The 24364-nt window shown below is 40.4% G+C and overlaps 3 protein-coding genes across 4 annotated transcripts; 2 read left to right on the top strand and 1 right to left on the bottom strand.

Moving 5' to 3' along the window:
- The first annotated feature begins 2670 nt into the window (after positions 1–2670).
- LOC115692364 (uncharacterized protein At2g24330-like) lies at positions 2671–9492 on the top strand. Of its 2 annotated transcripts, none has more exons than XM_030619189.2 (6): positions 2671–3014; positions 3325–3594; positions 3708–3852; positions 6853–6962; positions 8353–8755; positions 8888–9492. In XM_030619189.2, the coding sequence occupies exons 2-6, from the start codon at positions 3328–3330 to the stop codon at positions 9157–9159; spliced, it is 1197 nt and encodes a 398-aa protein (XP_030475049.1). In that variant the 5' UTR covers positions 2671–3014; positions 3325–3327; the 3' UTR covers positions 9160–9492. The 2 variants fall into 2 exon arrangements, with proteins under 2 accessions (XP_030475049.1, XP_056164005.1); XM_056308030.1 differs by lacking the exon at positions 2671–3014 and adding an exon at positions 3208–3222 and having other exon boundaries at positions 3303–3594.
- A 2697-nt stretch (positions 9493–12189) lies between these two features.
- LOC130137215 (uncharacterized) lies at positions 12190–16123 on the top strand. The gene is made up of 7 exons (XM_056308021.1): positions 12190–12342; positions 12431–12603; positions 12737–12789; positions 13488–13602; positions 13774–13896; positions 15242–15413; positions 15585–16123. Exons 1-7 carry the CDS (start codon positions 12205–12207, stop codon positions 15768–15770), a joined length of 960 nt encoding a protein of 319 aa, XP_056163996.1. The 5' UTR covers positions 12190–12204; the 3' UTR covers positions 15771–16123.
- Positions 16124–16190: 67 nt separating this feature from the next.
- LOC130137216 (probable E3 ubiquitin-protein ligase RHA1A) lies at positions 16191–17924 on the bottom strand. Its single transcript, XM_056308022.1, has one exon. It carries the CDS (start codon positions 17917–17919, stop codon positions 17263–17265), a length of 657 nt encoding a protein of 218 aa, XP_056163997.1. The 5' UTR covers positions 17920–17924; the 3' UTR covers positions 16191–17262.
- Positions 17925–24364: the final 6440 nt, after the last annotated feature.

Here is a 24364-nt window from a genome sequence, read left to right as displayed (position 1 = left end):
GAAGGCGAGGCTGTGGTGGTTGACGAGCAGCTGGTATGGTCGATCGGAATGGGAAGCAGCAAAAGCCAGAGGAAGCGAGAAGCCGAAGAAGCAAGCAGCAGCAGCAACAAAACAGCAAAGAAAAGAAGAGAAGGAAGAAGAAGGCAGCAGAAGGAAGCAGCAGCCACGTGAAGCATCATGGGCAGCAGCATGGGTCAACAGTCAGCAAAGCAACACGTGAAGATGCAGCAAGAAGTCATCAGCGAGAGCAGAAACAACGTGAGGGAGTCAGCGGGCGTGAAGGAAGAGAGGAAGTCAGCGGGCAGCAAGCAAAAACAGAAGTCAGCAGTCAGCAGCACGTGAAGAAGTCAGCAGAAGCAGCAAACAAAGTAGAACAGAAACGTGGGGTCATCAGTCAACAAAACAGGAGCAACGTGAAGATCATCATGGGAGTGGGTGGAAGAAGACAGCAGCAGAGGGAGTCATCAGAAAGGTCAGCAACGGCGTGGGGTTCAACCGGGGAGGAGGAGAGGAGAGAGAGAAAGTCAAACGCGCTTGAGTGCGATCCGACGATCCTCGTTCAATTCCGAAAACGATCCAACGGCCCACGAAATACCCTAATTATAAATTAGGAAAAAGGCCAAAAGATAATAACTAAAGCACACTACGAGGGAGGTCTACTTGTCCAAATCCGCACCCGGTCAAAATTTCACTTTTCGTATATCCCGGGCAATATTGACGCTGGCCACAATAATATCGACACCGTCCAATTAAATTGTCACGAAACTCCGAGAAATTTGACACCAAAGTTCGGGCTCTAAATAACGACCAAATTCGATCGAGTGCGATTCTAGCGAAATCTCAATTTTAAAAACAATAACCGAGAGTGATCGGTTCAGGGCGAGATTTTACTATAAGCACACTGACGAATTACACGTTTTATAAATCCCAAAAATGGGCCGAAATTCGGAATGTCACAACTAAAAACTCCAAACTGGTACACCTGTGACAATTTTACCCCGAACTATTTTTTTGACCACAAAAAACCCCAAACTGGTACACCTGTGACAATTTTACCCCGAACTAATTTTTTAATATTATTTTTTTCGAATTTTTTTAGTTTTCTTTTCTTTTCTTTTTCCTTTCCTTTTCTTTTTTCTTTCCTTCATCTTCATTGGACCAACAATGGATTGTTATATTGTAATTGATCACGCAATAATGTGACCACGTCTATAAATGCTACATTTTGACCAAAAAAAAACATAAACGCTAAATGAAAGACTTTCTTATATGCGCATTTAATTTTAAATGCCAACCACTTTTTTCTACATTTAAATGTCTCGCGAAAAAGGCATTATATTGTTGTCGTGTCTTTATTATTTTTGGGTGCAAGTGGATAGGCAAACTGATGGGGTCCAACGTAGGCTTGTTACCTAAGTTTGGAGTACAGCTGATCAACAATTTATATACGTCTTGCTTGCCAATTTAATTTAACAGATTAATTTACAAAATTAGTATATTTTATATATAAGATGAGAGATATTATATGTGCATGGCGATTCATAAATCAATATGATCACTTGAAATATATAATAAATAAAACTTGAGACATTTAAATGTAGAAAAAAGTGGTTGTCATGAAAATTCATGCATATAAAAGAAAGTCTTTCATTTAGCGTTTATGTTTTTTTTTTGGGTCAAAATGTAGCATTTATGTTACGTGTCACGTTATTGTGGTATCAATTACAATATAACAATCCATTGTTGGTCCAATGAAGATGAAGGAAAAAAAAAAGAAAAGGAAAGGAAAAAGAAAAGAAAAGAAAAACTAAAAAAATTCGAAAATAAAAAAAATAATATTAAAAAATTAGTTCGGGGTAAAATTGTCACAGGTGTACCAGTTTGGGATTTTTGGTGGTCAAAAAAATAGTTCGGGGTAAAATTGTCATATGTGTACAGTTTGGGGTTTTTGGTGGTAAAAAAAATAGTTCGGGGTAAAATTGTCACAGATGTACCAGTTTGGGGTTTTTTATGGTAAAAAAAATAGTTTGGGGTAAATCTGTCACAAGTGTACCAGTTTAGGGTTTTTCGTGGTATTAACCCCTTATAATAAATTTACTCCAAATTAATTTTTTGATTACGAAAAATTCTAAATCGGTACATCTATGATAAATTTACCCAAAACTAATTTTTTAATAAAAAAAGTCCAAAATTGGTATATTTGTGATAAATTTACCATCCGTTAAATTGAATTAATCACAAACCGGTACACCTATGACAAACGGAGGGTAAAACCCTAAACCAGTAGATCCGTCAACTGTTACGTGTTATTCAATTCAGAAATTTAATAGTAAAATTTAACGAAAATTGACAGAGGGTAAAATTATTACAGATGTATCGATTTGAAAAATTTTTAAAAATCAAAAAATTAATTTAAATTATTTATTATAAATATATCAGTTTGAGATTTTTCGTTACAATAATCGTTTGTGTTTTTGGCTACCAAGCATTAATCTTTTTCTTTTTAATTTTTTTCCAAATAGCACTTTCACGATCAAGCGTCCATTTTTTTTCAGTGTGGAAAACGATAACTTCTTGGAAGGGAAAAGGTAGGAGAGAGAGACGGAGCGAAGGACGCGGTTGATGATGATGATGATGATGGAGGGGTTAAGCAAGGGCATGGGCGCAAGGCAAATGGAACCCTCTTCTCTACCCTTCCATTGACAAATCTCTCTCTCTCTCTCTCTCTCCCCCTATTGCTATCAACACTAGTAGCCTACTTTAATCCTCTTCAGTCGGCCTCGTTGTCGTGTCAATCGAAGAAGTGGGGTTCACGTCTTGGGTTGGCTTCGATCCTGGGGATCCTCGACAAATTCGAAGCCGAAATTCGAAAAAGCAGGGGAAGAAGGAAGGGATTCGAGGGTTGGGAGGCCGACCCCCACCGACCCTTTTCTCGGATAAAGCAAAAGCGTTGAAGATCTCTAAGGAAGAAGGAGCAGAACAGGCAGATCGGATCGTGCTCGCTGTGAATTCTGGTACGGATGTGTAATTCGTTCTCGTTCCTTTCGTTTGCTCCTTTTATTTTTTTCTATTAATTTTTGACGTTTTGTCAACTGGGTGTGATTCCATTTGTTGTGTTGCTGTTCGGTTGAGTTCTTGAACGAGTTTTCTATGATTTTAACGTTCTGTCAACTGGGTGTGATTCCATTTGTTGTGTTGCTGTTCTGTTGAGTTCTTGAATGAGTTTTCGATGATTTTAGCCTTCTGTCAACTGGGTGTGATTCCATTTGTTGTGTTGCTGTTGGGTTGAGTTCTTGAATGAGTTTTTCGATGATGGGTTGCTAGCGGATGAAAGAAAAAGAGAGGGAGACGGCGATGGACGACAAGAAGGGCAATGGCGATGGTGCTGATGATGAGAAGAAGCAGAAGAAGAAGAGGAAGGGTCTGGTGTCCTGGATTTTCGGCTTCTTCCGGATGAGCCGGAGTGACGATTTCGAGAAGCGGCTGCAGTACATCTCCAAGGAGGAAGCTGCCGTGCTCTCCCGGATGAAGCGGCGATCGCATTCGTGGCGCCGAATGGCCCGTCATCTCATCCTCTTCTCCCTCCTTTTCGAGGTATATATATATGTAGATACATGCTGTGCGCGTTTGCTATTCTCGCGCGCACGCGATGATATAGATCGCACACCTACACATACACACTGACTGAGTGACGATGGCTCTTCCAGATTGTCGCGGTGGGATATGCCGTCGTGACGACTAGGTCGGTGGATCTTGACTGGAAAATGAGGGCTTTTCGGGTCTTGCCCATGTTCCTCTTGCCTGCTCTTTCTTTCGCATCTTATTCTGCTCTTGTCAGCTTCACAAAAATGTGTAAGTGTCTCGAACCAAATGATAGCCTTGTAAATAGCTTCTCATTCTTGTAGACTCTTCTTTCTTGTTTTCATATGGTTTTAGATTTTGCACTGTCCTTGTTGCATTGGTTTTGAGAAAATGTACATGATTGATTTGCAAAAGTTCACTAGGAAGCAGTAGTTTTAGCAGTTGGGATATGGATATCTCCTGATTGTTTTTATTAAGTTCTGCATGAATGCCAAATGTAAAGTTGGGCCAAAATCCTGATTTAAAATGAAGATAGGAAATGGCGATACGTTGAATTATGTGATGAATCCAAAAGCAGAATTTAGGGACTAAGTAGTAGAAAGATTGTGATAGTGGAAGGTGACAATTGTTTAGTTTTTCTGATGCTGGCTGCGTTATGTGTACCCTTGGTGGTAGTCTGTTGAATATTATTTGGTCTATAGATGGAGTCTTCTCCCTGGATTGAGAAGAGAGAGAATGCTTTGTTAATTGATACTTTGTTGTGATTTATGGGCACACTGCAAAGAGTCGTCGAGGTTCATAATTTGGTCTTTCATTGATTGATTCTGTCTATGTGGATATGCTCAATGCTATTTCTATTATTTAGTGGATCATGAATTTAAAAGTTGCGGAGCATAAGTTTTTTTTGTCTTAATAGAGGTTATGGCGTGGGAAAATGGGGACAATTTACAGAATTGCGGAAGAGCCTGGGACTTACTTAACCGGATAAAATCCCTTTGTTCAATGTTGTCATGGTTTTTTCTTGTGCATTGCAAGAAAAGGCTTGGATAAATAATCAAACGATTTGATTTTCGAATTTCTAACACAATTTTAAGTTGCTTGTTTTCTAGTGTACTTTGCTATAATTGTGTAGCTTTTCTTCTTCATGTTTTTTTCTCAAACTTTTGAGAATGAACAGGTGGAACAAATTAAGCCATGTATGTGATATATTCAAGTAAGGCTGCAAACAAAATCCAGTCTTTCTGTTTTGTTGTTGAAAACACAAAACTGATTGAGGATTGTTTTAGGGGCAGGCAATATCAATCTAGAATTGATCGGACACTATTTAAAGCCCTCATGTTGCCATTGCCACATGCACAACATGAGCAGGGGGCGCGTCCTATTGTTAGTATAGTTTATTAAACAGGTTTCACCGGAGGAATTATGGACATAAAACTGCACTCTCCTGCCAAAATGAAGAAAAACGGGGAGGGATAATGGTAGGGGCGGCATGACCTCCATTTTCTCTCTTTAAGTTAATCATATTGCCCCAAGCACTGAGTGACTAATTAGGAACATGTCCAAGCAGGTGCTATTTTATCTTCTCTAGTGTTTATGTAGGACCTAGAGATGTTGCCTTTTCTTCTTTAAATCTTTAATGGCCTGTTTGACGAGGACTTATTACTGCAGCCAGACACTGTTACCCTTAATCAAATTCTACCTTATGTTCTTGCAACTTTTAATGGTGGGGAAGTTCTTTTTCTGCTGTGACCTTGAGGCTCTGGAATCTAGAGCCATTTACTTGAAGAGCTTGTTTGTACAAGAGAGGCACCTTATAATGTTGATCCACATTCTTTCTGAGGGAGGACAGGCGTGCAGAGTGTGTGGTGACGTCGTAACCGGTGCTTATGCAAACTTGCTGAGTAGCTTTTCACACCGGAGTAGCTTATGCAAACAGCTGGAGTAGATGTTAAGAGTTAATTTTGGGGTAACCAGGTGCAACATTAGAAGATTATAATGATTCACTATGTATTTTCAGAAACTGAAAGCTGGGTGTCATTGGTCACTGCCAGTAGCGCAGAATATCTAAACTAACATTAGAATATCCCATGTATTCACTATGTTGATGTTGAAACTGTATCTCAACTTGGCTAGAGAGCACCTTTGAATTATGCATTGCCATGGGACAAGTAAAATTAGTTGAGCCTTCTTAGGTTACACATCTAATGTAGGTCAAATTGTTAGCTCTACAGGGATGGAACTTTCATTTTTCAGTTCAACAAATATTTGACTTTGCAATGGCTACATTTGGAGGAAAAGCAAGAAAGAAAGAGGAGACCTATATGGACATTTTTTTTATACTATCAAAATTGACTCATTTTGTGAAAATATAGTATCATTTTCGCCATTTTCTAGCCTAGTTGCTCACAAATGTTGTCTTTAAGTTCATTTTCTAATAGCAACAAACTCTGAATTTCTAATTTCAGATCCTTTTTACATATTTCTTGTATATACTGAAAGTAATGTTTGTAGTTTCAATGAGACTAAAGATTTAGGATTATTTACTTTTAACCTTTTGCTTTTTAGCATTAGAGATTTGACTTTTCAACAACAATTAAGACCTCAACTGTAGAAATCTAAACAATGCAAAGTCATTTGAAGTCATCTTAAATTTTTATCAAATTTTTCTAAGGTCAAATAATTCTTTTTTCTTAAACTTTTTGTTTAAAAGAAGTCATAACGGATGGAGCTTTTAATAAATACTTGGCCTGCTCTCAACCAAAATTTATAAATCAATGTTTTTGATCAAACTCTCCTTTAAACTTACTGTGGAGTTCAATTTACTATTTCCGTCCGGCATTTATAACAGAAATCTCTATGGATCAGTTGATTTACAATTCAACTATTTCGTTGATTACATGGCACCTACTTATTGTCAATCGTTCAAGGACCATTTTTTGTAAAACATCTTGTCTGCGGATAACTGGTTGAGTTGATTATTAAATCCACTACTAAATTGCAGATAATTGTTGATGCTGTGTCGTTTACTATTTAGCAAACTTAGGCATCTTGAATTCAGAGAATGGGATAAAAGTTACATCTGCACATTTTTGTTTCTGGTCTGAATGTGTTAGCATGTGTGGCTATGCCTTGGATGATCTGTTTCATATTAGGTGTAGGTTCATCTTTATCTTGATTGGCCCAAATTCCCAACTTCTTGTTCATGATGTTGAATTTGAGATTTTTGATGTATATTGATTGTCTGACCGTTTGATCGTGTTGACTTTAAAGGTGATCGCAAGGACCAAAAAACTGTCGAGCGGCTTCGGACTGAGAGGCAAGCGAAAATTGATGAACTTAAAGAGAAGACTAACTATTATTCTACTCAGCAGCTAATTCAGGTGACGTCTTTTGGGGGTGGGGGGCATTTTCACACTGGTATATTCTATTGTTATTTGTTTGCTTTGTTAAGTCATTTGAAAGAATTGCTCTCTGAAGTAAAAGAGTTAGTACGAGTGATGTTGCTTGAGGCGTTTATTACTCTGCCCCATTTTTTTATTGTAAATTGCTATGTCATTGTTAAGAAGAGAAATTGCAGAATTGTGATGCAATGGTTGGCCAATAAGTTAGGCTGAGGTCCTTTTGCAATGGGACAATGTACGCATTTATCTAAGGGATTTGACTGTCAACCAATAAGTCAAATTGCAGAATCATAATTCTTACTTCATACATTTTAACTCCCGTTCTTTCCATGAACCCACTTGATTGAAACAGGAGTCAATTGTTTGAAGTAAACATCAATTTGATTCCACTACCCTACGTATTGGTAGGATGGGGTCAAATTTTTTTGCTTTCCCTCAAGTTTCTTTTCCACTCTCTCACTCTTTTTTTGCTTTTTGTTTTTATTGTTCGGTTTTGGGTTGGTTTTTTTTGTTTTTGTTTTTTTTGGGGGGGGGTTGCTACTAACCAACGTGATTGATTTTCACAAAATATAGAACTCTGGGTATTTACCTGTTTATTTGATAATAAAGACTGTAGTAAAGCAAGGTAGACTAAATATAAAAAGAATCGACTCCCTGATGCTATACACTTTACGAACACCTAATTTCTGGAACCTGTGTGGATATTCAACTATCAAGTAGCTCTTGAAGGTGTGCGTTTTTGAACATCGACTTATATTCATTGTGAATCTTGACTGAGTTTTTTTTTGGGCCAAAAATTCTGGCTGATAGTTAGCTTTGTTAGTTTGGTACTATTGGTTAGGTGGTTGATGCCCAAGTGCAAATTTTGCGGTATTGGGCTGCAAAAAAGGATCAATCGCATAGTTGGGTCTTTTATCAGTGCAGGGCCTGGGGACTTTAATAAATAGTATCTGGAAATGGAAATAGATAGAAGGGAGCTTGTTGCTAAAAACATCATTTTGCTGTGCTCATGTCGCATGCACTCTGTATAAACACTCTCACTTATGTTTAATGTTCATCAGTCTTTAATTCTTGTTTTTAATCACCATTCATAGCTTAGGAGTAGGTAGTGCAGTAGTCTTGTGAGAGGTACAACTTGGGGAATTAAGTTCATATTGTAATAACATCGAAACATCAAAATACATAAACCAATTATGCAGTAACTATGCTGTAGTTGGAACTATATCTATTTTCTTAGCTATTCCTTGAGCTTTGTACTTTGTTTCATGTACGTTTCTTTCCTCCTGTAGTTTGTGCATCTGTTCTTGGGCATGGTCTTGTATCATTTGCAAAGTCAAGGCGTCATACTTAATGTTGATTTTCTCTACAGCGATATGATCCAGATCCAGCAGCCAAGGCAGCTGCCGCAACTGTCCTGGCATCGAAATTGGGTGCAGATTCTGGCTTGAAGGTGTTTGTAGGAGACGAATCTCAGTCCGTTGCCTCGACGGGGAAGAGCAATGACGTTGAGCTTGCGCAGTCCAGTGGGCTACGGAATAGAAAAGAGTTGCACACCAGGGCTAGCAGTGAAGGGAGTACCATGACGCGTCAATCAGATGGAGGAACACCCACTTCAGCAGCTGAGCACGAGCAATTGGTTGTTGACCACTATTATCCAGATGCATCATCCATTCAGAACAATGGATGGATCGCTCGACTTGCAGCATTGCTTGTGGGCGAGGATCCAATGCAGTCTTATGCGCTCATATGTGGTAACTGCCACATGCACAATGGTAAGCGAGTTATCTTGTTTATATAGTTTGTCATGCTTGTTTTATTTAACAAATGCAGGCGATGATCTTTCTTTTTAGATTGCGATGTCATTTGGTGGGGAGTAACAGCACGGCATTCTTGCTTCTGTGCAGGGCTCGCTAGGAAGGAGGATTTCCCGTTCATCACTTACTACTGCCCGCACTGCCGTGCCCTTAATCAGCCAAAACAGTCGGAAGAGCATGTCTCCGGGTCTACATCCCCGGACATGGGTTCCTTGAGGATGGGTAGCGGAGGAGACACGATTGACAATACCGCTGGTTCAGCGAGCGACAGTGTGGCCACGACGACCGCCACTTTAGGGGCCGCTGAGGTAGTGGAAGCACCAGAAAAGGTTGCGTCAGGCGATTCGGCTCCTAAGGGATAGTAAAATATGCGCCGCTTCTGTTTTTTTTTCTTTTCTAATCCCTTTACGACCTGTTTGTGTTTGCCTGCGACTAGATGGATTTTGTGTAGGTTGTCTTGCTTGGTCGTGACTTCGGAGTGTATACGCCTTTTTGGACAGGATGCATAGATCGCGTGGAGTGGGTATGAGATTTGTGTATCTCAGCTTTTGGAATTGATGTTTTCTCGACTGCCATTAGATGGAACTGGTTAGAGGCAAGATCTTATCTGGAACATAAGTACATTAGCATAAGGTAACCATAAACCTAATATTGACTAAGACTATTCTCCCAAAGATGCTTTAATTTAGTTTGAATTGCTTCTTTGGTGTTACTATCTCACCATATGACAAGACTAATCATCCATAAATCGATGACCTAACTTGCAATCCCTCTTGATCCCGGCCCGCGAATTCGGATTAAATTGTTGGCAAGCCTAGACTTTTGCCTAGAGTCGTATGGAATACCGAGTTGACGTTTAGACACATCCCTTGAAAGGGTTTCTAATCCTGTAAGTACTTCCAGAAGAGATGTATGATCGGAAGGATTGACGCTTTGCATCGCGTACTTAGAGCAAAACTTCGCCTAGGCTCGGAAGTGGGGAGCTCTAAGGTAAAGTTAAACACTTGCTGGAAGATTTGAGATGTCGAGTTTCGGCTGAATGATAGGGTTTTGCCGCAGCCCATGGGCCGTGTAAAAGCTCGTTCTGAAGATGGGCCGACCTGATTGAGTTTTGAGTCGGATAGAGTTGAAAAATTAACCGCAAAGATTACATATTAACGAATCTAGTGTCATCTTGACGAGAGATAAATTGTGAAGAAGTACCTAAGTTTGAGTGGACTGTTCGTTATACGAGTGATATAACATAACTTTGGGATACCGGAGTAGAAAACCGTATATTACCGGACGCATAGGATACATCACTTCACAACAAAGTTATGTCGATTAGACAAGTCCTCCAACGTCACATAGAGAAATCACCGCATTGTAATCCTATTAGATGTTCACATCCTCATCACTAGTAGATGCAATACATAGGCAAGCATGGAAGAAACGCTGAGCATGCACAATTTCATAGGCTTAAGGAAATGAAAGCATTTTCCATTATGTCTTAAATAACCCGTATATTAAAAATTAAGAAAATTCATTCGATTTAAAGTTATAGTAAAATGAAAATTTAATGAACTTACGATACATTTATAATCTAGTTTCTTATGTTACAAATCTCATGTCGCTGACCTTACTAACCATTCAAAATAACATATACGCATATATCCGCATGAAATGCGAGGGAAATAGTTAGTATTATAAAAAAAAAATTGAGATTGGATATATATTTACTATGCTTAGCGTTCTTGTATATTGTAGTTGTAGGAAAAAATGGACACCTAGTTCTTGAACTTGAACTTGAACTAACTTCTTAATATTGTCGTGTAACTTGTATTTGTGCAATGGAGTCACTTGATTGGTGCCGACCAAATATTTGATTTTGAAATAGTTATTGCCAGTCTGTGTCACCAACACTATGCTTGGTTCGCGCGGGCAGTGCAATCCTTGACACGATCACACTTCCAACCGTGTTGTTGTTCACTCTCACTTGTGTTTCCTGTCCCCTTTCCTCTCGTGTTTCACTCTTACACAAGACAACCCAGTATGGGCCTCTTTGTTGGACTAAATATTCAAGGGATGATTACCAAAAAAAAGTCCTAAAACCTATTATTATTATGCCAATTCGATCTTTAACTTTTTAATTATGCTAATTTAGTAATAAACTTTTTACATTTTACCAATTGAGTTCATCCGGTCAATTTTGGCATGAAATCATTGATGTGGACATCGGTTAACCCTGACGTGGACATTTTTCTAATAATATTTTAATATTTGATTGAGGGCTGGCAAGGTTCGCCTGTCGACCCTCGGTGTGGCTGGCGAGGGCCTAGGTGAGGGCTGTGATGCCCTTGCCCGTGCCTAGCGAAGGTGTCCCGGCCCTCACCTATGGCTAGCGACCCTTGCTGGCCCTCGATCCAAAAAAAAAAAAAGTAAAGAAAAAAAAGGAAAAATTATAAAAAAATTCAAAAAATTGTTAAAATATGTCCACGTTAGCGCTAGTCGTGCCACGTAGGACAGGTGTCATTCACGTCAGCGATTTTCGGTTAAAATTGATCGGATGGACTCAATTGGCACAATGTGAAAATGTTTAAGACTGAATTGACACGATTGACAGGTTAATAATTGAATTTGCATAATTATAATAGGTTTAAGATTTTTTTGATAATTTCTCCGAGGATTCGAAGGATCTCTCACTGACACTCACCCAAGAGAGCAGCACTCCAAGATCACTTTTGGACACCAGTTTGGGAGAACGAAATACTACACTAGTCAAAGAATTCAAAGGATATCTTCATGCCCCTAGATGCTTCCTATATATAGCATTTGATAGTTCTATTCCCCTCCCTCGAACACACTATGGCCAATCCTTGTCCATGAACAATACTTATACTTTACTTGTTCTTTTACTCGATCACGTCTATGGCGCGCGGCTCGTGCTCAATTCACCTAATCGACTCGGGTCGTGACATATGGAATAGGATATATCGAGAATTCGGCTAATCGTATATTGGGTGTCGTGTCAGTAGCTTGGTATTGATTCCTTTCCTTCGTTTTCACATCATAGAGTTGGCTAAAAATCGGGTGGGCAGGTCGGCTTTAATTGCCCGGAATTGGAGAGAGAGGGACCTGATTGCAAAAAGTTCGACTAATTGAAGGACTTGAATGCACAAACCACAAATTCAAGAACAGGCGTTGCGTGGGGAGCGCGAGGTGCGAAGTTGAGGACCGCAAATTTCCGATTTTATTAAATTATAAAAAAAATATTTCGCAGCCAAAAAAAAAATATTTACGGCTACGACCGATCCGTACGCCTCTTTGAACCGTACTGTAACAGTCGCTAAAAAGGCGCGCAAAAGAAGTGAATGAAGTAGCGACGACCACGTCGAAGAAGAAGAAGAAGAAGAAGAAGAAAGATTTGTATGGCGGTCATGGATTTGGTCCTATCCCCTCCTTCCAAATCCCTCTTCTCCTCCTCCGCCGCCGCAACCGCCGCCGCCTCCTCCGCCTCCGCCGCCGCCGCCGCCGCCGCAAGCTGCCGCCCCGCCGTCATTCTTCCGGTCTGTGCGTGCTGTGATTGGGAAGTGAACGCTCGTTCTGAACTCGGTCGTTGCTGATTTTAGCCGGAGTTTTTTGTTTTTTTGGCAGGGGTTAGGGAACAACGCGGGGGACTACGGGAAGCTGCAGCTCACGCTGGAAGGCACCGGCGTCCCCAGCGTGGTCGCGAAGGTGTCGCGGCTCGATTGGTTCAGGAACGCCGCCGGATTGGTCGACCCCAATTACTGGCGCGGCACCCTCCGCCCTCGCCCCGTCCTCGACTGGTACTCTCTCCGTCTCTCGCTCGATCGATCGATGCTTGATGTTGGGTTTGGTTTGGTTTGGGCAATTTCGAATGGACGTAATTAGACGTGTTCGTGTCGTTTTTCTCGGAATTGGTGAATTGGCGGAACGTAGGTACTTGAAGAGGGTCGATGAGGCCGTGCGAGAGGCGAAGGAGCTGGCTCGAGGTACGCTGCATTGCATCTCTGAGGCCACTCTATGAGCTTGTTTCTTGCATTTTCGTGTGGTGTCTCGTTGATGTTGTGGGATCTGGAGGAACAAATGTTCCCGAAACAGTCGCATTAGATGTAATCTTTCTTTTGCTTTTTCGCTTTCGATGTGATCGTCATCAGCGTGCAAAACTTCATCGGGCATTTGAAGGTAATTGTAGGTTAATTTTGCATAATGCTGTTACGCCTTTCTTTGCGCTGAGGAACATATTATGCTAATGAACCATAGGACGCAAAAATCTGGACTGTGTGAGGTCGTGCTCGATGCTGGCGTAAGACAAGGTGGTGACTTTTGAACCACTGCAATTTTTCTTTTCTTGAAAACATAGAAAGGTGAAAAATTGAGAGCAGATAAAGCATGGGCAATAATTTTTCGCGAGAGCAAGTTTGACTATCTCAAGATATTTGAATTTTTGAGTGGTCTGTCCTATGAGCTGCGCAATCACTTCTTTAGAGCAGTGTGTAATTTATAAAGCGTAACTCCTTAGCCGAATCCTTTCTGACATAAAATATGGGGCTTGCTCTTGGCTTAACTCTTCATCATGGAAATCTCTCGTCGTACTTTCCCTGCCTCCTTCCACTATATATTTTCCACTGAAGGATTACATTCTCCTTTCCAATCACATGATAGGAGCTCTTTCTCATTCTCGTTTTAGGTGGCTCGTTATCTTTGATCGGACACTCAGCGGGAGGATGGTTAGCACGTGTCTATATGGAAGAATTTGGAGTGTGCGATATATCTCTGTTATTGACTCTGGGCACTCCTCACTCGTAGGTTTCAAAGTTTCTGACTCGATCTCTCTATGCCCCTTCATACCTTGTTCTGGCTCTTTGCCTATAACTATGACGTGCTGTATATCTATTATCTGTACACTGATTTACTTGTTAGATCTCAGTCTGGAACTCAAGGAAACAGTACAATTACTTCATCTTTGTAATCAGGCCACCTCCAAAAGGACTTTCTGGGGTTATAGATCAAACCAGGGGTCTCTTGGATTATGTTGAGACGAATTGCAGAAATGCTGTGTATACTCCAGAACTGAAGTATGTGTGTGTTGCAGGAAGGTACATCTCATCACTTTGGTCCTTTTTCTTATCCTAAAATAGTTTTAAGAACCTCTGGTTAGCTGCTTCATTTTGGAATGTTCATGTAAAAGCAAAGTGATTAGCTAATTGTCACTATAAGATACTACAGTACAGAGATTTATGCAATTGGACTATATCTTGCCATGAAAATTTTATTGTTTCACTAATACACGGCATCTCCTCTTGTTGACCTGACCTAAAACTTGGTGTTCTGACTTAAGATCTATTAGGGGTTTATCCCATGGATGGTACCAACATTCTATACTCCAAGGATTCCTTTCGTGGTAGTTTTTACTCTAGTTGTTGTTCGTTCATTTGGAAAAGTTTTATTGTATTAGGCACCTGGAAGACTGGCTAGAAATTCCTATCCTATAGGGTAATTACCTTTCTCAAAGACTTTGTGGCCAAAATGTCTCTTGTTCTCCATCTTTCTTGATGAGCCTGAATTTGAGAAAACCTTTCCCATATCCTTGTAGCATTTTCTAAGAGGATATTCTAGCATATCCTGCAAGAGAATTTATCTCGTTGTATTAGCGAAGTTTTTGGGTTGCAAAAAGAAAAGAGAAAAACAGGAAAGAACTCATTATCTAATTTCAGCTGTGGAGTAGAATAAGTTTTTAGAGCATGCACCTATGTTAGGATGTAAGAGAATATCGGTTTGTACATGTTTCTCATGCCTTTTTTCGTTTTTTGTTTGGAAATTCGAAGTAGCAAATTTCTAGCATGCTTTGCTGATAGCCAATACGTACATTATGCACTTCTGGAGGAAATTACTTGCTGCTCAATATTGGGATCTGTTTCACAACTATTAGTGAAACAACGCGGCCCTTAAAGTCATCTAAATATTGTGTGATTCAGATGAGATATATAGACATTTTCTCTAGTGAAAGCGGATGCTTTACTGCTAAGCCTCTTGATTTTCCTTTTGGGAAACTTCATTTGGAAATAGAAGCGAGGAGTCCTCTCATTATGGCGCAATTAGAGAGCTAAACATGTTGAACAGATTCCCTGGAAATGGGACTCTTACATGCTTATTATGTATGGCTAACCAACAAGGACAGGAATATTCTGCACATGCTAAAATATCCGTTGAGTCATGCAATTTAAATTTTTTTAAAGAGAAAAAATCTGAAGAGTGCAGTGCTAGCACTCGAAAAAGCACCATGTATACTGCAGAACTGGAGTATTGTATTAGTTGGAACATTATCTCTCCATCTTAATGAAGATCAGACTCAAGTAGCAATTTATTAGCATCTGAAATTTGGACTCTTTTGACCCAAAAAAAAATAAATTTTGGACTCTGAACTGATAGTGCAAAGTCCAGGTATATACAAGGTGCTCGTATATTCGGTGGCTCAGAGATCAATGTTGTGTCCGCAATTCCAGTTGATGGAGATCAATTGATTTCTGAGGTTGCTATTGCTGATGATGTAGAAAGTGCAACATTAAACACCTCCACTTGGCGTGCCCGTTTTGTTGGGCAGGGTTACAAGCAGGTAAAACTAATTTTGGCACCTTGAACCATTCATCTATGGAATTACTTGTGGAGGAATGCATCAGAATTTTTATTTGAGTTCTTCTTCACGCCTATTTCTGAAACTGATGGATAGACATAGCGGAGCTATATGTTGCTAAGGAGTGGGTTGAAATTATTATGTTTTGATCAGGTATGCGGGCAAGCAGATGTATGGGGAGATGGAGTTGTGCCAGAAGTATCGGCTCATTTGGATGGTGCGCTTAACATCAGCTTAGATGGGGTTTATCATTCGCCTGTTGGCTCTGACGACGTATCCAGACCATGGTATGGTTCTCCAGCTATTGTTGAAAAATGGATAGAGCACCTCCTCGATTGAATTTTATCCAATCAATTGAGAAAACCGGGCAAAGAAAGCCTCCACATTAATTTAGGACAAAACTTCTCTAGATATGATTTATCATTGATATCGATTGACCGCTTGGGTAGTTTTTCTTGTTGAATTGTGGCAACTCCCGTATGCTCAGTTGTCGTCTCAATGATTCTGTTGTCGACTTATTTGTTGTCGGTTAGAATCCTAATCAAGCTGAAACTGGCATTCCAAGGAAGCAGCTCCTGTTTCCAGGAAATCAGTATCAAAGATTCGTGAAATGCTGCCTTCACGAAGCTTGGTTTCGTGGCTTGTCTTACCATGTCTTTTGGAGTTGATATGATAGGTTCTGTATTGTTGCCTATTGTGTGATTATGTTTACTTCATAAATAACCAAAAAGAAAGAAGAAAAACAGATGGGAGCAAAAACTTCAAAACACTCTTCGAGAAAAACTTTGGGTGTCTAGTTTGAGTTGGGAGTCGATTACACTTTCATTCATTTTAGTTTTTGTTTCTAGCAAAATGCAGAAAAAGTAAACATTCGTAATCTTGCTATGACAATGGAGACTGTCATTCTTTAGGATTCAAGACGCTTCACGTCCGAACTCCGGCGGTGTTATTGTAACCATCCTGAGATTAAGTGGGGATGTTAGCTGATATTAGAGTTGAATGTTGCCATCTTGAGTATTCAAATGATTTACTGAGTCGCACAGATACTCAGAATATTATAGCTGCCATTATGTTCAGGCTCCTGATGTTGCAAAGCTTTCGCTATTATCTTAGCTTCTCTATAGGATCATCCTTGGGCATTATGAACTACATGATACGATGGATCTTCATATCACTTGTCATATGCTATCGGGGCGAATTGCATGGTTTGTGTGATGAATCTAGAAAAAGAGAATAATGTCGGCTCGATTCTCATTGGTAGTGCCTAATTCCAATTACGAAGAACTTATAGAGTTAATGGTTAAGTGGTGATACGACCACTTTCTTGCTGGAAGCAAAGCCGCTGTTGATACTTTTGGTGTAATATGGAACTTTTCAGAAAACTTGAGGAGCCATTTCGATATGAAACATTTTCATGGGGACGAAATTAAGAAATTTTCAGAATGACTACCCTATCATTTGGGTATGGCAGCGATTTACTCTTTTCACTCTCGATTGCTTCGGAGCATTTTACTCTTTTTTTCTCACCATGGTGGTCCGATGTATGGAAAGAGTAGTCTGGAAATGGGACTTCACTACTCACTGTACCTACATCGTCTTGTCTTAAGTTGGACCATTGGATCAAATTAAAGAGGAAGTAACTAGCGCAGAAAACAAAGAAAAGAGAACATGAAATAACAAAGAAAAACAGCGCACAATGTTCACTATATTCACAATTTGTATTTCTCTGAAACATGAAGATTGACCGTGTGAATTTGGGCTTGTACAACCATCCAAAGTTTCAACAAGAAATCAACAAGAACCTCAAAATTATGAAATGGGGCTCATTTATCTAAGTATCTAACTGATAGCGACACAGTGGGCAGGAGTTACTACTCTCCAACCACCTGATGATGCACGGTCGGTGGAATACATGGGAACAAGGGAGTTCCGTCACCTTTTCCGCCCTGTGAAAGTCTTCTAGACAAATCGAACAGCACTCCCCATCTTCAGCAGCAAAGACCTTCTCCTTGAGCCCAAGAATGGCCGACTTTGCCGCGCCCCTCGTGACGGGGCCCGATTCCGAGTCAAGTTGCTCCATCAACTCATGCATATCCAAATCCTCCGCTTCTGAAATTTCCAAGATCGTCAGGTCCAGAATCGCCGTCATATGGAAACCGAGTGGATGGAGCCTGGACAAACCATGGGCGGCCCTCAGAATCCGCGTCGCGAAGGAGGACCGGTTCCGGCCATCAACGCCGAAAGGGGCGAGCACACAGTCAATGTAGACGTGGCTATCCAACTGCGATTGGAGAAAAGCCGGCGGAAGGACAATCGAGGTTCTTGCCACCTCAGCGAGGCGCCCATATGTTGTCGTGCCGCTCCCGACGTCGTGGAACACTGATTTCCGTCTAACCAACAGATTGAGGACGCCCGAGAATCGGGGGTCGTGACTGGTCTGGGTCGTCCCGCTCAGGCCTAAACTCCAAAAACCACGCACGGAAGGCATTGAGTTTGTCGGGACCAAAGTAAGAGGAAACTCTCTAACAAGATCGGCAAGACAAGACACGACGAAACGAGGACGTGCGAAACTTCAGTTTCGGTTGGGGGGGCGGAGAATCAGAATGCTGTGCGCTTAAAAGAAGCCGTCGAGTTCGTTTAAGTACGTGCGTCTTTGTTTCCTGTTTTGTGCAGCCGAATTTACGGAATAACAAAAAATAATAATAACAATTCTAAATGAGGAAACGAATCTTTTTTCTTTTTTCTTTTAAATTGGAGGGCAGAAGCGAGGTTTCCTTTTTTGCGACGCCAAATTCGCGTGTGTTCTACAAGCTTCTCGATTCGCACGGCCGTGTTTTTACGAGGGAATTTTTTGATAGTTGGCCTAGCTTCTGGGTTTTTTATTGGTTTAATTGACGAAAATTGGGTTTCGTAAATTGGGCCGATGCAAAATGGATAAAACGCCGAATTGGGCTGTCTTTTTATATTATTATTATTATTATCACGAAAAACCTCAAATTAGTACGCTTATGACAAATTTATTCAAATTTAAAATTTTTGACTACCAAAAACTCCAAATTGGTACACTTGTGATAATTTTACACTAAACTGATATTTTTACCATAAAAAACCCCAAACCAGTACATTTGTGACAAATTTACCGTATGTTAGTTTCTATTAAATTCGATTAATACCACGAAAAATCCTAAACCGGTACACTTATAACAAATAGAGGGTAAAACCCCAAACTAGTATACTCGTCAAATTGCCACGTGTTATCAAACTCAGCAATTTGACGGTGAAATTTAACATAAACTAACGGAGGGAAAATTTGTTACATGTGTACCAATTTGGAGTTTTTAATGGTTAAAAAATTAGTTTTGGTAAATTTGTTACAAGTGTACCAATTTGGGGTTTTTCGTGATATTAATCCTCTTTCTTTTTGGTTATGGACTGCAAATTCCTATTTAGGGGACAGGAGCATATATACATTGCAGCTCATTCGACAAGAGGCTTTTTGTTAGTGAACGAAACTCTTAGTCTTAGCTCAATTTTGAGCACCCCCTGTTAGTTTAACGGAAACAATAGAAGAATGTAAATATCGACCAATTACTTGGGTTTGGCCTAAAAAAGAACTGGCAATTCCGCGAAATGACATCCGAACCGCGAATACCGTAACCACTGGAAGTCTTTCGCACGACCTTATCATAATTGAACTCCGCCTCCTTCATTTTCTTAATAGGAAGGAAATAAAGGCCGACTCCGCTTCTAGTGTCTCAATTTTGTACAAGCATTTGAACGCCACTTGATTGAAGAAGGCGCGGAAGGTATTTAGATAAGCTTCCAACGTACCATTTAGTATGGGTGGACTTTTTCTCAACATGCAAAACAACCAAGTCAACCTACACTGACCTGGGTCGGGTCAACCCGTTCTAACCTTGTTTGACCCGGCACGAGAATAAGCTTCTTTATCTTTGGTTTGTTTGAAAATTTTGGAATGGTCAAAGTTACACAATATGCAGTCTTGTTTGTCATGAACTGAAATGGATAATATCCCGAAGAAGTATAAAATTTCTATCATTCCTTATTTTAAATTCGGTGAACAAAAAAATAATTTGAACATCACAAACATACTAAGATTCGCGTCCTAAATTTGTTTGTAACAAAATTTGATTGGTGTTTGAAGGGCCACTGATTTAATTAACCACTTACAAAACGTTGCATCACTTAATAAACTAATTTAGTGGATGAATCTTAGTATCTTTGACATTGCTCGAGTAATTTACGACTTGGCCAACATATGAAGAAATTTATTTTTTCTTTTTGCTTGAATCATCATAGTCACAGTTGAGGATTGAGAATAGTTGAATTTATACAATGCTCATTCTTGTTAGCTAGGATACATGTAATGTCTTGAAAAAATACATGTTATATAATGTCAAAGGAGTGTCACTTTTTTGGTCGAAAGCTAAAAACCGATACCATCGTGCCAAATGTAGGAGCTTTATTTAATTAATGTGTTCTTTTTTTCTTGTTTTTCTTTATTTGTTTAAAAAAATACTCGGTACATTGTTTTCTTTATAAGGTACTCTTTACGAGATTAGCTTTATTACGATATCTAGACATTCTTTTCTTCAATTTGATAATCAATTTGATCATAGTGATTATGAGAATTTGCAAAGTGCTATTTATTTGTTTTTACAATGTATCGAGCAAATTAATTCTGCGGTTATTTAAAAGCTATCATAAGTTTGCGACCAATACACAGATTTTCTATTTCTTTATTTCTCAGAGATATTTTTCTTAAAAATATTTACACATGAACAATATGACCCATTTTTCGAAGAAAAATAATAGGGTAAAAAGAGGGTTACCTTTGTTCGATTAGGGCTAGGTACGGATTGATCAAATCTTGACCTATTTCGAACGATCCCATTTTATAACCCGGACCCGGACCCGGACCCGGACCTGGACCCGGACCCGGACTCGCCTAAACCCGTATGCTAGATCTACGTTTAAGCACAAAACCTAAGACATAACAGAATATCTTTGAAACCTAAGTAAAGCCAATATAACTTCAGTGGAATGAAAAATCTATGGTACGTCAAAATCAGAGCGTCCGGACTTCGATTCGAACTTCTACGTGCGGACCTTACAATTTGATGAATCACCAAACAGGATTCCAAAATCCGGGGCAACCTCAAGCCTTTCTCCATTCTTCCGAGTCGATAGCGTCTGATTGGGAGCTTCTTTGCGCCGATGGAGAACAGCGACACTCTTGAGAATGCGAAAGAACGAACGTAATCATCGTATCTGATCAGGTACGCGGGCAAGCAGTCGTATGATTCTATATATATGATTTGTCTAGGCATGATCCATTTGCTTTGATTTTGATTTCAGTTTCTAACAATGGACACCGTCGTTCTTTAGGATCGAAGGGCCTTCTTATGGCAAGTTTCCTAAATGGAAAACAAGAAATCTTCTCCTCACCTCCATTGGATACCGTCATACAGATTGCTCATATTAATGATTTTCACGAACGAACAAGCACGTTGAAAATGATTCTCTTCATTCTGCATAACCTTATATTCATCCTATTTTTCCTCAATGGATTAAACTGCGGACATCTTTACCGAAGCCCGTCATCCAGAACGCTTTCGCAGCTTATTCTATTATCTTTGGGTCTGTATGAGATCGTCGTTGTGTGTTATGAGCTACACAATGAACTAACCTTCATATTACTTGTCATATGCTATCAGGGCAAATTACATGGTTTGAGTGATGTATCTGGAAGAAAAAGAATAATGCACAATTTAGGGAGAGCCTATTCTTATTGACAAAATTCGGCTCTAATCACGTCGGTACTGCCTAATTCGAGTTACAAATCACTTAAAGAGTTAATAATTGAGTGGTTATATGACCACCTTTCTTGCCGGGAGCAAAGCCGCTGGAGATACTTTTGGGGTTATATGAAACTTTTTAGAAACTTGAGGAGACGTTTTAGAACGAAACCTTTTACCGGGGGCAAAAATAGACTACAAGTGTTTTTTCTTGGGGCAAATAGGAATTTCCCCAGTGACTAGTCCTATAAATTTGGTTAGGCATCAGTAACATTGTTTTTCCAAATTTGGGAAAAACCACAAAAATCCTAAATTTTGATTACTGTGACATATTTATCATAAATTAAAATTCTAAACTTGTACTCATGTGACATATTTACCCTTTGTTAAAGTTTTGCCACTGATAACCATTAAAATCTGCCTATATGAGACGTCAAAAAGAAAACAGTGTTGACATGGTGTCGCGACCTACCCGTCCTAATCGGTTAGGCCAAGAGGTATTTGTTGAAGGATGTGAACATTAATTAATTCGTTTGAAGGACAAATCAAATAGTTCATTAATCCAAAGACCGAGGGACTCCCGAGCCTTATACCTCGTGCGACGAGAGTTGTCTAATGTACGAATTCCATTGGAGCCGCCACTAATCATAATTAAGGGTCGACTAGAAACCCTAATCAAGATGTGGGAGTATCGTCTCGATATGCGCGAAAATCAGAGATTCTAAAGTTCGGAGACTTGATTACACTAACGATCTAACTAGTGCCCTTTCGGTATCTAAACTTGAATGTTCGCTTACTAACGTACCGGACAGCCTATCGAAAAAGCTTAAGGTTCCACCTAACCGTTTTTAAAATAGAAAATAACAATCAATTTATTAAAGGTGTGCAACCAGATAATCATGAAGAAAATAAACAACCAGCGATCTAGCATCGTCTCTAAAAAAGAAAAAGTAGTCAAAAGCCCTAAAGTAAAGCCCTAATGGCTTATTCGATTTTTGAAAATTTTTTTAAAGGCTCATTTTTTACGAGTTTTTTAACTAAATCTAGAATGAAATTAAACACTAAGATTTAGTGAAATTAAGCCAAAAACTGATTTCCAGACATTCCCTAATTTTCTGGAATTTTTGGAATTTTTTGGAATTTTCTGAATTTTTAATGTTTTTTCAGATTTTTTAATATTTTTTGGTTTTTTTAAACATTTTCGCATTGTTTTTGGAATTTTTAATATTTTTTGTTATTTTAATATATATTTTGAATTTTTTAAATATTTTTTAATGTTTTTTTATTAATAAAATAAGGACTTCGAACCGGATCTCCTGACCCGACCGCCCGACACCCGACCTGACCCGACTCTCCCCGCCCGGGACCCACACTTTCCATTTTTTCTATATTTTTATTTCTTTTCTTTTGAATTCCTTACCCCACCTTTTTTTTTTTTTCTTTCTTTCTTCTATTTTTTATTACTTTTTTCTTCCCCTCTGCTTCTCTTCTGCGATGCACGTGATATTCTTCACCGAGATCCCCCTTTAGCATTCTTCGAACTTCGCCGGGAGTGCCCTACCACCGGCCGTCGGCTCGGGCCACCAGCGCCGATGATCGGCGCTGGCCCTACGCCGTCACCGCCGGCCGACGCTCCGGGGACCACTCCGACGACGGCAGAAACACACCCCCTCCCCGCCGCGGCGACCACAATTACTCTCTAACTAACCTGCTCGGCCCCGGAAACTTTTCCTCCCGAACCCATACCGCAAACCAGTAAATAAATGAGCAAACACACACTAAAACGAGGAGGAATGAACTGACTAAGATGGCCTCAAACCGCGGGCTTCTTCTGTGCGGCGGAACGTCTCCGGCGAGGGGATGCATACGCGAGGCCAACTCGGACAACGTTAACATACCGTGGAAACCACATGAAAGGAAACCAAACTCGGAGTCAGTAATAACATTAATGCAAACCACGCATACAACAGAGCTTTAGAGCTCGATTTCACAAGAAAAGAGCTCAAAATTCATTCGGGCATTTCATCGAGCATATGGCGGGCGTGGTTTATTGAGAGTTTTAGGCCGAGATTCGAAGTGGTTTATGGCTCGAATGTGAAGTGTGAAGCTTTAAACATTCATATTTCGCAATAAAATGGTGTCGGTTTGCAAAGAAACGACAAGAAAACAACAAGACCAGATTCGGAGTTTTTGACTCAAAAAGCTTCGTATGGGCATTTCGACAAACAGGTGCGAGGCGCCTAAAAATGGGGTCACAGATCCGATTTTGACAAATTTTACGGTCAATTTTTGACACATAACCTTTGGAACATCCTCACTGGGTGTCAAACACATGTTTTCCTCGGTCGACGGGCCGGGCGACCACCGAATAGGCTCGGTGTGCCCGGCACCCGAGAGGCAGGGGAAGGGGGGCGAAAACAGGGGAAGATAAGGGATGAGAACCCACCTGTTCGTGGCTGGCCGGCGGCAACGCGGCGGTCAGATGCTTGTCGGTGGCACCTTGGGGCCTTCTTCAGGCGGATGGGGACTCCCTACACTCAGATTTTCACCCAAAAGCTCTCGGTCCCTCCACTAACTTTCTCTTCTTTGTCCGTGACGGACCGAGACGAGACGCAATGGCTGGATGTGACGGACGTCCGGCGACGGTGGCCGACTCGCAGGGAGGGGGGAAGAGATTTTCCGGCGATCCTCGCCGGTGGAGGAGCCGGAGCGCTCTCTTCTTAGACCCCCTTCCCTTCTTTCTCCCTCGGTTTCACCTGCTCTGTTCTCTTCTTCTTCTTCTTCTTCTTTTTTCCCTTCAGATGCCCCCTTTTTACCGGATAAAGACGCGCCCCTCTCTCTCCTTTGGGGAATCGTCCTTTTCTTCCTCAGGCTCAAGGATAATCGTCCTTGACAGCCAATATTCCTCGGCGGTTAACGCCAATTCCGTCCTTCCTCCCCGTTTTCGTCCCTCTCGCATTTTGTCCTCTCTGTTTTTTTGTCTCCTCTGACCGAGCGTGAGGACGTGAGCGAGGAGCTTGAGCGGCTGGGCTGGGCCGGAATAAAAGAAGGGAAAGTGGGCTGACGGGCCTGTGAAAAAGAAATAAAAAGAGAAAGGAAGAGGCCAAAGCCCGA

This window comes from Syzygium oleosum, unplaced genomic scaffold, assembly GCF_021117445.2.
Source record: "Syzygium oleosum isolate NSW1041296 unplaced genomic scaffold, Sole_v2.1 Sole_v2.65, whole genome shotgun sequence".
In the NCBI taxonomy this organism is placed as follows: Eukaryota; Viridiplantae; Streptophyta; class Magnoliopsida; order Myrtales; family Myrtaceae; genus Syzygium; species Syzygium oleosum.
The sequence above is the reverse complement of the archived record's forward strand: the minus strand, read 5'-3'. Positions and strand labels throughout refer to the sequence as shown.